This window comes from Mus pahari, chromosome 3, assembly GCF_900095145.1.
Source record: "Mus pahari chromosome 3, PAHARI_EIJ_v1.1, whole genome shotgun sequence".
Taxonomy (NCBI): domain Eukaryota; kingdom Metazoa; phylum Chordata; class Mammalia; order Rodentia; family Muridae; genus Mus; species Mus pahari.
The window spans coordinates 27,789,713-27,802,005 of record NC_034592.1 but is presented as its reverse complement, the minus strand read 5'-3'; the positions used below and the strand labels follow the sequence as shown (position 1 = coordinate 27,802,005).

Genomic DNA, 12,293 nt, shown 5'->3' with positions numbered 1-12,293 from the left:
TAATGTATAGGGATTGCAGCTACCATCTGTAGTGGTGGGAAAATTAAAAGAAAAAGAGATGCTTAGTTTTCTTGCATGCATAATTAATAGTTATAACATGGAATAGCAGAAACTAGGTAGAGCAGGTAATTATATAAATATATGAATAATTTACAATTACACTGAGAAGGAAGGCAAGCTTCATACTTTGAGTCTAGTATTGGTTGTCTTTACAAATTTACTGATGATCTATGTTAAATACAAGAACAATATACAATGAAATGAAGATATTTGTCAAGTTAAGATTAATCAGTTGCAATAGATATATAAAGCTTATATGATTTTTTGTAATGAATACTTGCAGATACTTTGGTAATTCATCTCCAGTAGTTAATTTCACTTATGTATCCTCTATTTGTAACTATTGGAATATCAGTCACCTTGGTAAAGTGTCTCTACATTGGGAGTAGTATGATAATTAACTTTTTTCTAGTATTTTATACAACCATGGAAATGCAGAGAAATTATCATATAGTATAATAACTTTTGATTTTAATTTATAAATGTTTGCAATATTTATGTTTCGGTTAAATGCTAGGCTTGTTTCTAGGTTACTTGTTGGGTAAGGTATTTAGACTGTATCACTGGATGACAACGGAAAGCCTGGCTTCATGTGCACTGAATGTTAGCCTAGCAAAAAGTTAACATGGTCACCTCAAAAGTGCTATTTAATATTTCCGCTCTGAAGTGGCCCTTGCATCCAGCTTCTTTTCTTGGCATTCAATTCTAGGATACCACCATACAGTTATGTGAACAGCAAAGGGTAAATGATTCGATTCAGAAGAATCACTGTCTGATGAAGTCACTGTCCCACCGCACTTTCGACTTATGAATGAAGCACAGTATTTCTACTTATGAAGGAAACACAGTATTTCTCTGATTTTTCTTGTGATCAGATACAGAAAAAGTAAACACAGCATTTGAGACAGTTGTGAAGAATACAGATATAATTTCCAAGAACATAAAAAATGCAAACATTTCAACATAAATCAAAGCTCTATAAGTATTTTTCTGAAACTATTCTGGAGTTGGGATTTGGAGAAAGAGAATATCAATTGCTTATTTATTTATTTAATAAAGAAACAACTCTCTGATTCTTATTTTAAAAATTAGTATATATATTCATTTTATGTTATTTGTATAACTATTCGTCTACATGTATTTATGTAGAGTTCAGAAGTGTCAGACCTCTAATTATTCTTCTTGTCATTCATTTAACGGCAAGAGCATATCACTCCAAAGACATCCAAGAAACAGATGCTTCTGTGTATGCATATCCAAATAAAAGTATCATGACTTTGGTACTTGACCATGCTGCCATTTGACCTGCCATAGGTACAATGGCTAATTATAGTTGTAACTTCCAGAACAATACCTTATTTGTGGAATTGTAGTCAATAAAATTGAATGCAAATATATTCAGAAATCATTAACCTACAATGTTTACTTTCACAATTGCATGCTCATAAATGCGGTAGTAATCAGTAATTCAGAAATAAAAAATTATCTCTAAATGTCTAAACTTTAAATATAATTTATAAACAAAAGTTATCTAACCAACCATCCCTACAGGCTCTTTGGTAAGATGATGTGGTTGCTATGACCTCAGAATACAAACGTTTTTTCCAAGATTTATTTTTGCTCACATTAGTGCTGAAATGATCTAATGTAAGAGATTAGAAATGCTAACCTTTATATCATTTGTTTATTTTTTCATCCATGGATCAATTTCTTTCCAGGAAGCATTGCTATCATCGTGCCACTTGTCCTTTTGGTGACCTTGGTAACCACTCTAGTGATTGGTTTAGTGGTTTGTAAGAGAAAAAGACGGTAAGATGCCATCCTCTGAATTTGACTGAGTCATATGAAAGTGCTAAAAAAGTTTTCATTTTTCTCTTAAAAATGGGGTTAATTATTCTAATTACAAAACAATTTCTCAATATATTTACCCCTGATTTCACTTAAAATTACTACAATTTATACAAGTATTCCTTCATTTTATGTTGACAGAATCAATCCATTTATATAGTCTAATGAAACTAATAGTGGCATATCATTAACAATTTCTGTAGAATTTACATTTCTAGTAATCTTTCCTTGAAGAAGCAAAGATATCTGAAGATTGTCTTATTAGTTTACTGTATATAATTGTTTGCATAAGTCTATTATTTTCTATTCAAGTATGTTATAAAATACACTATTAATGTTATAAAATACACTATTAATGGGTAATATGCATTAATTTCCTTTATTTTCCAAGTACTGGAAGTATTTTAGTACAACTATATAGCTCTATAGATGTGAATTAATCTGGAATATGAGAGATTACAAAATAGTATTATAGTCATTCCAATCGAGGTTATAAACAAAAAATTTCAAAGTTTCTTTATCACATTTTTGTTAGTTAATTTTCAACCCAGAGGGAAAAAAAGTAGAAATTTAGCTTATAGCCGAATTGTGAATTTTCTACTAAAGTGGCATTGTGTTCAGTAAAGTTTTACTTTTAATATGTTTTGTGCATTGTTAAATCACATTAATTTAAAATAAATGGTCAAATTATGAGTTTTCTTTTCTTTGTGATTTGAAAAATCTCAGTTGTCAAAATTTTCTCATTTAGAATTAATCAGTTGTACCATGTCAAGAAATCAGTAAATATTTTAATAGTATAGAACTTAAATTGTAATATCTTTGCAATTGATACTCCACTTTATCTCCACATATTATAGAACAAAGACAATTAGAAGGCAGCCTATCATCAATGGAGGAATAAATGTAGAAATCGGTAATCCATCATACAACATGTATGAAGTGGACCACGACCACAGTGATGGGGGTCTTTTAGAACCGAGTTTCATGATAGATCCAATAAAGGTAATATTTCTTGAAATCATGAGTAGAGAATACTAACATTCCTAAGTTAAAACCACTATAGAATTCTGAAATTGATTATGCATTTGTAATATCTATACTTACAGTAAAAGACTTTAACATATATTGAGTTATCTGTGGTCTTCCAAAGGAAAATACATGGGACATTCACTGGGAAATACTAGTAAATAGTGCATTATATAAAAAACATATATTCACTTAGTTTACAAAGGTGGAATTTTATTTAGTATAATAACACAATATATGGAGTGCTAGCATCACTAATGTACAGCAGGATGTTGAAATAATGAGTACTTCATTTTTTCATTATGAAAAGAGTTCATTGGTTCAACTTCAATATAATTAGTTTGATCACAATATTGTCTTGTTGAAAAGTCAACAAAGCTGCATCCTGAAGTTTATTTTTTAACTAAATCCCAGTGAGAAAAAAACTTTTATGTAATATAATAAATGTATTTATTTGAATCATTCAACAGTCATATGTAGCTTTTAATGAATTTTATGCATAGCTTTTTAAAGGTATCTGTGATGTATCATTACAGTCTGCTCAAATGAAGCAAATATTTATATAAATTAAATATGATTTGTCTTAATTATGTGAGGCCTTATTTACTGAACTGTTTTCCAGCTACTGAGTTATTAATGACATTTGTCCAGACTGTACCTTATAGTATTATCACAGTGACCAATAATATACTTAAATTCATTAGTCCAACTTCATTAGGATTAATCTTACGTATTAACTAGCAAATTCTTACACTGGACTTTCCATAAAATAAGTAATGCTTACATTACTATAATACAGTATGCTTGACACTAAAAGATCATATGTACTTGGCACACTTAGGAATTTATCTGTGAAAAAGAAAGCCATCTTAAACAATTAGAGTTCTGGCATCCTTCCAGAATGATTTTTTAAGGAAAAACAGTGTTCCTCATGTAACATGAACTGATGGAATGAACCCCTCAGCTTTTCATGAAAAGTTTAAAATCCCTTTGTTATTTTAGGTCCTAGCAATTGAATCAATACAATTACTTACAAGCAATAGAACTTAATGAAATAGTTACACACTTACTCTATGAAAATTACACAATGCTTTAGGTCCTTCATATATAATTTCAGTGTACTCATACATGATTTCACTAAGCACTCAAAAATATACATATACCAGTTAGATGACTGAATTGGTAAAATTGCTTAAGATATGAGTTAACAGTTTATTCCTTGCTGGTTTGTGATATTTGCAGTGTGACTCTGAACTGCTGCATGAAGGTAACTATATTTACCTATATTCAATTGCATTCAAAGATTATATGTGCTTGGCACACTTAGAAATTTATCTATGAAAATGAAAGCCATCTTAAAATATAGACTTCTGGAATTCTTCCAGATGTTCTAAGGAAGATAATTTTATCCTAAAATTATAAAGTGATGATCAATTGTTAAAAGAGGATAGCCAAGTCTTCAAAAAAGACTCTTGTCCAAATTGTGAAATTTTAATGTAATGACTCTTGCCATTCACTGGAAGAATGTTCAGGGTTACACAGAAGTCGATGTTCTTCATGAAGAGCATAGGACAGGAACTTTCATGAAGAGCATAGGACAGGAACCAGGACCTACGGTTCACATCTCTGACATAAAGATCTCAAGTTCTGTTTGTTGACATAAGCCTCCTGGTGTGGCCTAGAATTAAAGGCAGTTTTACATTAATTGTATCATTGAATTATATTTTGTACCAGAAAAAAAGTTTCCATGTCATTAGATGAGATAAAATTTTCTGTTTATGTACAGTCCAGGTACATAGGGGGAGGGTCCAGTGCTTTCAAGCTCCCACATACAGCACCGCCCATCTACCTAAACTCTGATTTGAAAGGACCACTAACTTCTGGGGTGAGAGAAACAGCCTATCTTTTCCTTCCTATCCCATTTCATACCCTCATCATTCACAGAGCCACTCTTGACTCGGACAGAGATTGCCCTTATCATGGTTTAAATTAACAAGAGTTTGCAAAATAGCATTAAAGTCTCAGACTTTTGCAGTGTGTTCTTTACATACAAGAATGTTTCTAAAACACATTACCAGCTTAGACCAAGCTATTAAGTTGATAATACTCCCTCTATGGAATTTGGAAGAATTTTAAATATGTGGCCAGCTAGATTTATAAAAAATAAATAAATAAATGTAAAGTGAATGAATTCAAATTCATTTATTTTAATTATAGATAGGTATATTTACATTGTGTAATATATATAATATATATTCTGAAATGCTAACTTAAAATGTCATATTTTAGACAAATTAGAGATGGTCTAATGAAATGTTAGTTATTTTTAAGATTTCGTTACTGTGTTTAGAAAACAAGCACTCTGTCCAGAGTCACAAATCTCCTTTTAAGTAGAACAAAAGATCACGGATATACAGGTTCCCCACACCTCTTGCTGCTGACCATCACGTCCTTTTCATTCTCATTGTTTGTCTTAGAGTATCCTGTGCATGCTATAAAGATTACATATTTCCTTGCTGTAGCAAAGGATAAGAAACTGCATGAAAAAGAAAGACACAAACTAAACTGAAACTCTAATAAAAAAAATCAAAATGAAGTGGCACTTTCTTGTGTAAAGTTTCAGTTTCTTTAATAGTGAATATTGATTTCAAACTGAAAGAGCTTGCTTGTTAGCCTTGATTATGGTTCAAAATCAACCATGCCTGTAAAACTTCACATCTCTCTCTGAATTCAAAATTATTGAGAAGAATCCAGAGATATTTCCAAAGCAAGTACATGTAGGTTGTTTGAAGCAAAAACACAGTTTTTGCTTTAAAGGTCCATATCTAATATATTCTGTTGCTTTGACTTATCTTCATTTACTTATGTTTAATTCACATTGAAAAATTAGAAGAGCAAACCAGCTAGGTAACTGTCGCATCCATCTGTGGCCTCCCACCGGCAGTCAGAGGTGGGGACAATATGTGAAAGGCCACATACTCTTGAAACAATTAAATTTACTATTTTATATTAAAGATATGGTAGGGGTAAGTTTCACAGTTATACTAGCTTTTACTTTTATTTCAAAACTTCTGTTTTGTCTCAAGCTACCTTAAAATGTAGTTATGTTTCTCCATTAAAGTGGACTAAAATCTATGAACATAAAATTTAAATTACATGTTATCACTAAGAACAAATATTCTACAAATTAATTAATTTGGTCAAAGTGATAGTAAAGCTCAATTTATTCTCTTTACCCTTCAGCCAACAAATTACTCCAACCCCGTATATGCAAAATTGTATATGGATGGACAGAACTGTCGAAACTCCTTAGCAAGTGTGGATGAACGGAAAGAACTGCTTCCAAAGAAAATTGAAATTGGCATCAGAGAAACAGTAGCATAATGAAGGACACTTTTCTATGCTGTATAAATGTATAAAATATAAGGATTACTTTTATATGTTCCAACAGTATTATACTTATTTTAGCATCAGCATTATCTCTTTATCTTTTTCCTCGTTAATTGTTTTCTGAGTTTTTGGGGTTTTATTTTTTGCTAATGAATATTGATTCACCATTTTTAAGGTATTTTTATGAAAAATAACTGCACTACACTAAAACTTACAATGATGCTGCTGATATGACACACCTTTAAATTTGTTAAAATCTAAAAACAAAAAACCCATATTCCTTTGTAGAGTTAATATGAGCAATCGATTTTATAAGAATTTTTGGTTCTCCATAATCAGCAAAGTACTCTACACTTTAGCATTCTATTGCCTGAAAATTCTAATACAATGTCATTGTAGTTTCTGTGGAATTGAAAGGACAAACTCTCTCCTTCATACCCATGAACATGGATTCAGACTTGGCTGAGAATACAAAGCTCATACGAGGTCAGCATCTCCTGCTTTGCAATTATTCTGTGTGGACAGAGAGGAATAACTGGAATTTTGGAGAAAAAAAAAAACTTTTAAAATGATATAATTTGCATGAATCAAAATAACTTATTTTCCAAAAGATTAAAAGACTCTTTGATATACAAAATAAATGACCCCTGTAACAATAGTGGTATTTAGGTTGATAGAACATAGCAAGCATATAACTAGAACAGGACTTATAGAACTTGCTGTGTGATAGGACCTTTTGCTTCTCCTCAGTCCTAAGGCACATAGCCAGCCAAGAGCACAGCGGGACACGAGACCTCATGTCTTATGTATTTATTGCCAAGTATGTTCATGTTGTGGATAATTATTACCTCTTAATCATGCTGAGCACTAGAAAACCACACGCAACCACACAAAATGATACCAAAATTTAGGTTTGTGAAGACACTCTCTTTGTCAGGGCAAAGAGAATTTTGTTTGTATAAAATAATTGGTAAGGATTTTTGACATGCCATATGACTAATTATTTGTCCTCTCAATTCAACTCCGATTCAAAAATCTTTGAAGCTAAAACAATTCTTGCCATGATGCCTGGTGCAGAGTCTGTTCTGTGCCATTAGCATTGGTATTTTGTTTTCTCTTTGCTTATACAAAATATACAGACCCATTCACTTGGTTCATTTGTTTTCAAATTTTGATTGTAACAAATATGGTTTATTTAAGTTGTATAAAAAGATAGCATTTTTCTACAAATATCTTTAAAGGCACAAGAGTTTTATTCATAAGCTGTGGGGGGTTTTTGTCCCTCTGATAGACATGACTGACTTTTAGCTGTCATAATGTATTAATCTAACAGATGAAATATGTTTGTGGTTGCTCTTTATCCCTTTGTACAAGCATTAAAAACTGCTGTTTTATAAGGAAACTTTTTGTTGTACTATGTGCATGCATACTACCTATTTCTAAACTTTGCCATACTGAGGCCTTTATAGAATATTGGTTTATGTAATACTTGTGTGATTTGCTTGAACAATGTTATGCATACCATAAACTTTTTCAGGTTCTTGTTTAAGTACATTTTTTAAATTGAACAGTATTTTTCATTTTGGTTATAATAGTCATTTTGCCTATGTTTCTACAATGAAGTGTTAAATACTTTATAAAAAATTGTTGACTGACTTATTTAAATGAAATTCTACATATTTAAGTGCTTGTGTTTGGTAGTTTTTAAACTGACAAAAGTCCTTTCATTATGTGGTTTAAATATCCTAAGATTATCGTAGAAAACCTTTTCCAGGGTATGAGAGGTGTCACTGAATAATTTTTCACAGTGTACCTAAAGAAGAGTTTTCTCTCTTGAAGTGGAAAGGTTTCCTTGCATTTACCTTTCACTGACTTCTTGTTCTTATCAGAAACTCCCAATTACAACAGAAAGAAATATATTATACATACAATCATGTAACTTTTATAGGCCATTATTATCCCTCTTCTTTTCTTTAGAAAACAAAGTACTTCGTGGAAAAAAATGCATACGATGATCAGTTTAAGGGGTATTGCTTATTAGTATTATCCTGCAAACAAAACCTATAATTAATATTTTTTTTTCTGTTAGGAACTTGTGAAAGACACATTCAAGTGAGTTTTTGCTAAAGAGAGCAAAAGTTGATCATTGCCTACATCCCTGTTCACTAATGTTTCACTTTTCCTTGACATGTGTAAAGCTGTGCATCCAAGTTCATATTTCTATTGGCTGAAAATTTAATTCAATCAACTGAACAAATTTTATTTACTGAAATTTAATCTCTCTAATATTTCTGTTAATCAATCTCTATTTCTATTATATAAGTTCTATATAATTATATTTTGTAATTTTCTATTACAAAAAGCTAAGTAAATGCTTTAAAAACTCAATTTTATAAATCTCCATATTGACAGCTCTTTATCAGTCACACAAAATAATGCTTTCTGAGTAATTTCTTCATGCTTTGGTGTGAGAAATTTTTTTTAAGTTAATGGTTCTTAACAAACCTGAAATTTGTATAAATTTCTTATCATAGAACAAGGATTTTCAGCCTCTCAAAATCTGAGGGCAGTAATTCTCAAGTTGTCCTTTCCAAGGTAGAGTATTAATTTCGGTTCCTGGACTCTATTCATTAAGGTGATGACAACAGCATACCCACAATGCTGCAACACTGAATGATGTTGAGAGATACTGTCAGCTATTTTGGTGGGAAAACACAATGACCTATTTTGCAGGATGCTACCATCAAATAATGCCAAAAGGGATCATAAAACAAAACAACTCCTCAACAAAATAATGGTATCTCCAAAGAGATGGCTCAGTAGAACAAAACACCTGTCACACATCCTGAAAACGTGCACGCAAACTCACTAACCCACAGGATATAAAAGAGTACTCACTTCTGAAAGTTGTCTTTTGACCTTTATATCTACTGTGGGAAGAGCAACTCTTGTTTTCATGACTCCGAAGGTTGAGACTTAATCTTTTGTTTTTACTGAAAGAGCATTGTATTTTGTTTTAAGGAAAACTCAAATATGAAGACCTTAAGTAATAAGAGAACAGTATGGGTAGTTATAATTAACTACAACATGCAAACTGCTGCAGTTTCCAAATGCCTAGCGGAAAACCATTCCTAAATTAGTAGAAGACAATTGATCATTTCTATTTGTCTTTCCCTGTGTACCACTTAAAATGTGTATTATTTATTTAGTGGGAGGGATGTAGCACACATGTGGAAGCCAGAGGGCAGCATACAGGAGCATATACCTTCATTCTACAGTGTGAACTACTTGAGATCACACTCAGGTAATCATGTTTAGAGTCAAGCCACCGTAACCAATCATCCATCTCTCCAGGTCTTTTAAAAAATATTTATGTTTGAATTAGATACATCTATACCTCAGACCAGAAACTCCTGAGTCTGCCTTTCAAATGCTATTATTATACTCATGTATCAGCAGGCCAGGTTTTAGAAGAGGCTGCTATTCCAGCCTAGGACTTACTTTCCAGCCCATATCTTTCTATTTTAAATAGAGTCACTGGATGAAAAATATTGTTACTTATTGGAAAAATTATAACTACCTACAAGGTTTTTTGTTTTTTTTTGTTTTTTTTTGTTTTAGAAAATCAGTATGATTAATAAACTTTTATCCTGATTAACTATAAGGTCAGGAGAGAAAAGATCCAAATTAACAAAATCACTAATGAAATTTAGGATAGAGGATTGGCTTATCAGGCATCAATGGGAACGGAGGCCCTTGATCCTGTGGAGGCTGATGCTCCAACATAGGGAGATGCTAAGGCAGTGAGGCAGGAGTGGGTGGGTGGTTTGGGGAGCTCCCTCACAGAGACAGGAAGAGAGGGGATGGAATAGGGGTGTTGCTGCATAGGGGAAACTTGGAAGTGGGACATTTGAAATGTAAATAAAATAACCAATTAAAAAATAATTTGAGGACAGAACAACAGATAGAACAACAGACAGTGAAGGACATACATTAAAAAAGTCACACTAGGGCTGGTGAGATGGCTCAGTTGGGTAAGAGCACCTGACTGCTCTTCTGAAGGTCTGGAGTTCAAATCCCAGCAACCACATGGTGGCTTACAACCATCCGTAACACCTCTACTGGAGTGTCTGACAATAGCTACAGTGTACTTACATATAATAAATAAATAAATCTTTAAAAAAAAAAATTCACACTCTACCAAACTATAAAATCTAAAAGAAATGGACAATTCTCTAGATGCATAGCCTTCATAGGATCAAGGTCCTCTCCTCCCATTAATGCCCGAAAACACCATTCTTGGCTACATATGCAACTGGAGCCATAGGTCCTTCCATGTGCACTTTGATTGATGGCTTAGTCCCTGGGAGCTCTGGGGGGAGGGGGTGTCTGGTCGGCTGATATTATTGTTTTTCCTTTGGGGTTACAAACCCCTTCAGTTCCTACAGTCCTTTCTCTACCTCCTCCATTGGAAACCCCATGTTCTGTCCAATGTTTGGCTAGGAGCATCCACCTCTGTACAGAGCTAAACAAAGAATTCTCAGCTGAGGAATATATAATGGCTGAGAAGCACTCACTACTCCCTCGAGCCGCAAGTATCCCAAGGGTTAGGTGCTTCTCTATATCCTTAGTCATTAGGGAAATGAAAACCAAAATGCATTCCACCTCACACCAGTCAGAATGGCTAAGATCAAAAACTCAGGTGACAGCAGATACTGGTGAGGATGTGGAGAAAGAGGAACACTCCTTTGTGGGGTATTGGGCTATACACAGACAGTTTGGTTTCCAGTTGAGGCTAGATGTTGAACCCTGGGACCTGGTGGTGATAATTCACCTACATGGGATGGGAGGAGTTCTCTCATGTCTCCTGGAACTCTGGCTCCTGTCAAAGTTACCACCCCCTCAGCCCCCACAAGAGAAGCATGGTTAGTAGTCACATAGGCAATGTCTAAAGCTTCTGACCTTCAGGTTAGACTCCTCCCCAGTTACCTAGCAACAGTAAGTTAAAGCAGCCTACTATAAGAAGGGCTATTTGGCCCCTCCTCACTCTCTCACTCCTCTCACTCCTCTTGCTCTCTTTGTCTTCTCCTCTCTCATCTCTCTTCTACTCTCTCTCTCACTCTCTAGTCTTTCTTCTCTCTCTCTTCTTTTCCCCCTTCTCTCCTTTTAGCCATGGCCAGTCTCTCTGTCTCTCTGTCTCTCTGTCTCTATGTCTCTCTGTCTCTGTCTCTCTCTGTCTGTCTCTGTCTCTGTCTCTGTCTCTGTCTCTCTCTCTCTCTCTCTCTCTCTCTCTTTCTCTCTCTGTCTACCTTCTCTCTTTCCCCCTGCCTTTCTATAACAAAGCTCTAAAACCATAGACAGTCTCTGCTCATCAAGGCCTGCTGCGCAGATTCTTGAATGTGTGGGATCCTTGCCCCCTATGCCCTTGCTCCTGTAACCCTGGGGCACAGGGTGTCCTCCTGGGGCTCCTTGGTTTCAGGGGCTGCCCATTGTTCACCACCCCATCAAGTGGGGTCAGTGGCTTAGATGCCCATCACGGGCTAAGTGGAAAGTGTCCAGCAGCCCTCTCACATCAAGCTGCCCAGAGCATAGGAGGAATTCTGCCTGGATGTTGGCTATCCTCCCTCTCCCTCCTTCCCCAGCCCCTTTTAGTTCCCATACTCCTCCATTGTTGGTGTGATTGCAAGCTGGTACAACCAAGCTGCAAAATCAGTCTGGCAGTTCCTCAGAAAATTGGACAACATATTAATTACCTGAGGTCCCAGCTATACAACTCGTGGGCATATACCTAAAAGATGCTCCAACATATAACAAGGACACATGCTCCACTATGTCCATGCACATACAAGAAGCCTACAGTTAATCCCAGCACTCGGGAGGCAGAGGCAGGCAGATTTCTGAGTTCGAGGACAGGCTGGTATATGAAGTGAGTTCCAGGACAGCCAGGGCTATACATAGAAACCCTGTCT

The 12,293-nt window shown here is 34.4% G+C and overlaps 1 protein-coding gene across 3 annotated transcripts in view; it reads left to right on the top strand.

Moving 5' to 3' along the window:
- Lrp1b (LDL receptor related protein 1B) overlaps positions 1-8,048 on the top strand; it is a 1,962,444-nt gene extending 1,954,396 nt beyond the window's left edge. For 2 of the 3 annotated variants that reach the window (XM_021192210.2, XM_029535926.1), the window contains 4 exons: positions 1,779-1,869; positions 2,766-2,910; positions 4,721-4,819; positions 6,178-8,048. In XM_021192210.2, coding sequence (XP_021047869.1) covers positions 1,779-1,869; positions 2,766-2,910; positions 4,721-4,819; positions 6,178-6,318 — 476 coding nt within the window. In that variant the 3' untranslated portion in view covers positions 6,319-8,048. The remainder of the gene's footprint in view (positions 1-1,778; positions 1,870-2,765; positions 2,911-4,720; positions 4,820-6,177) is intronic. The other variant, XM_029535925.1, reaches the window with a different exon arrangement.
- The last annotated feature ends 4,245 nt before the right edge of the window (positions 8,049-12,293 follow it).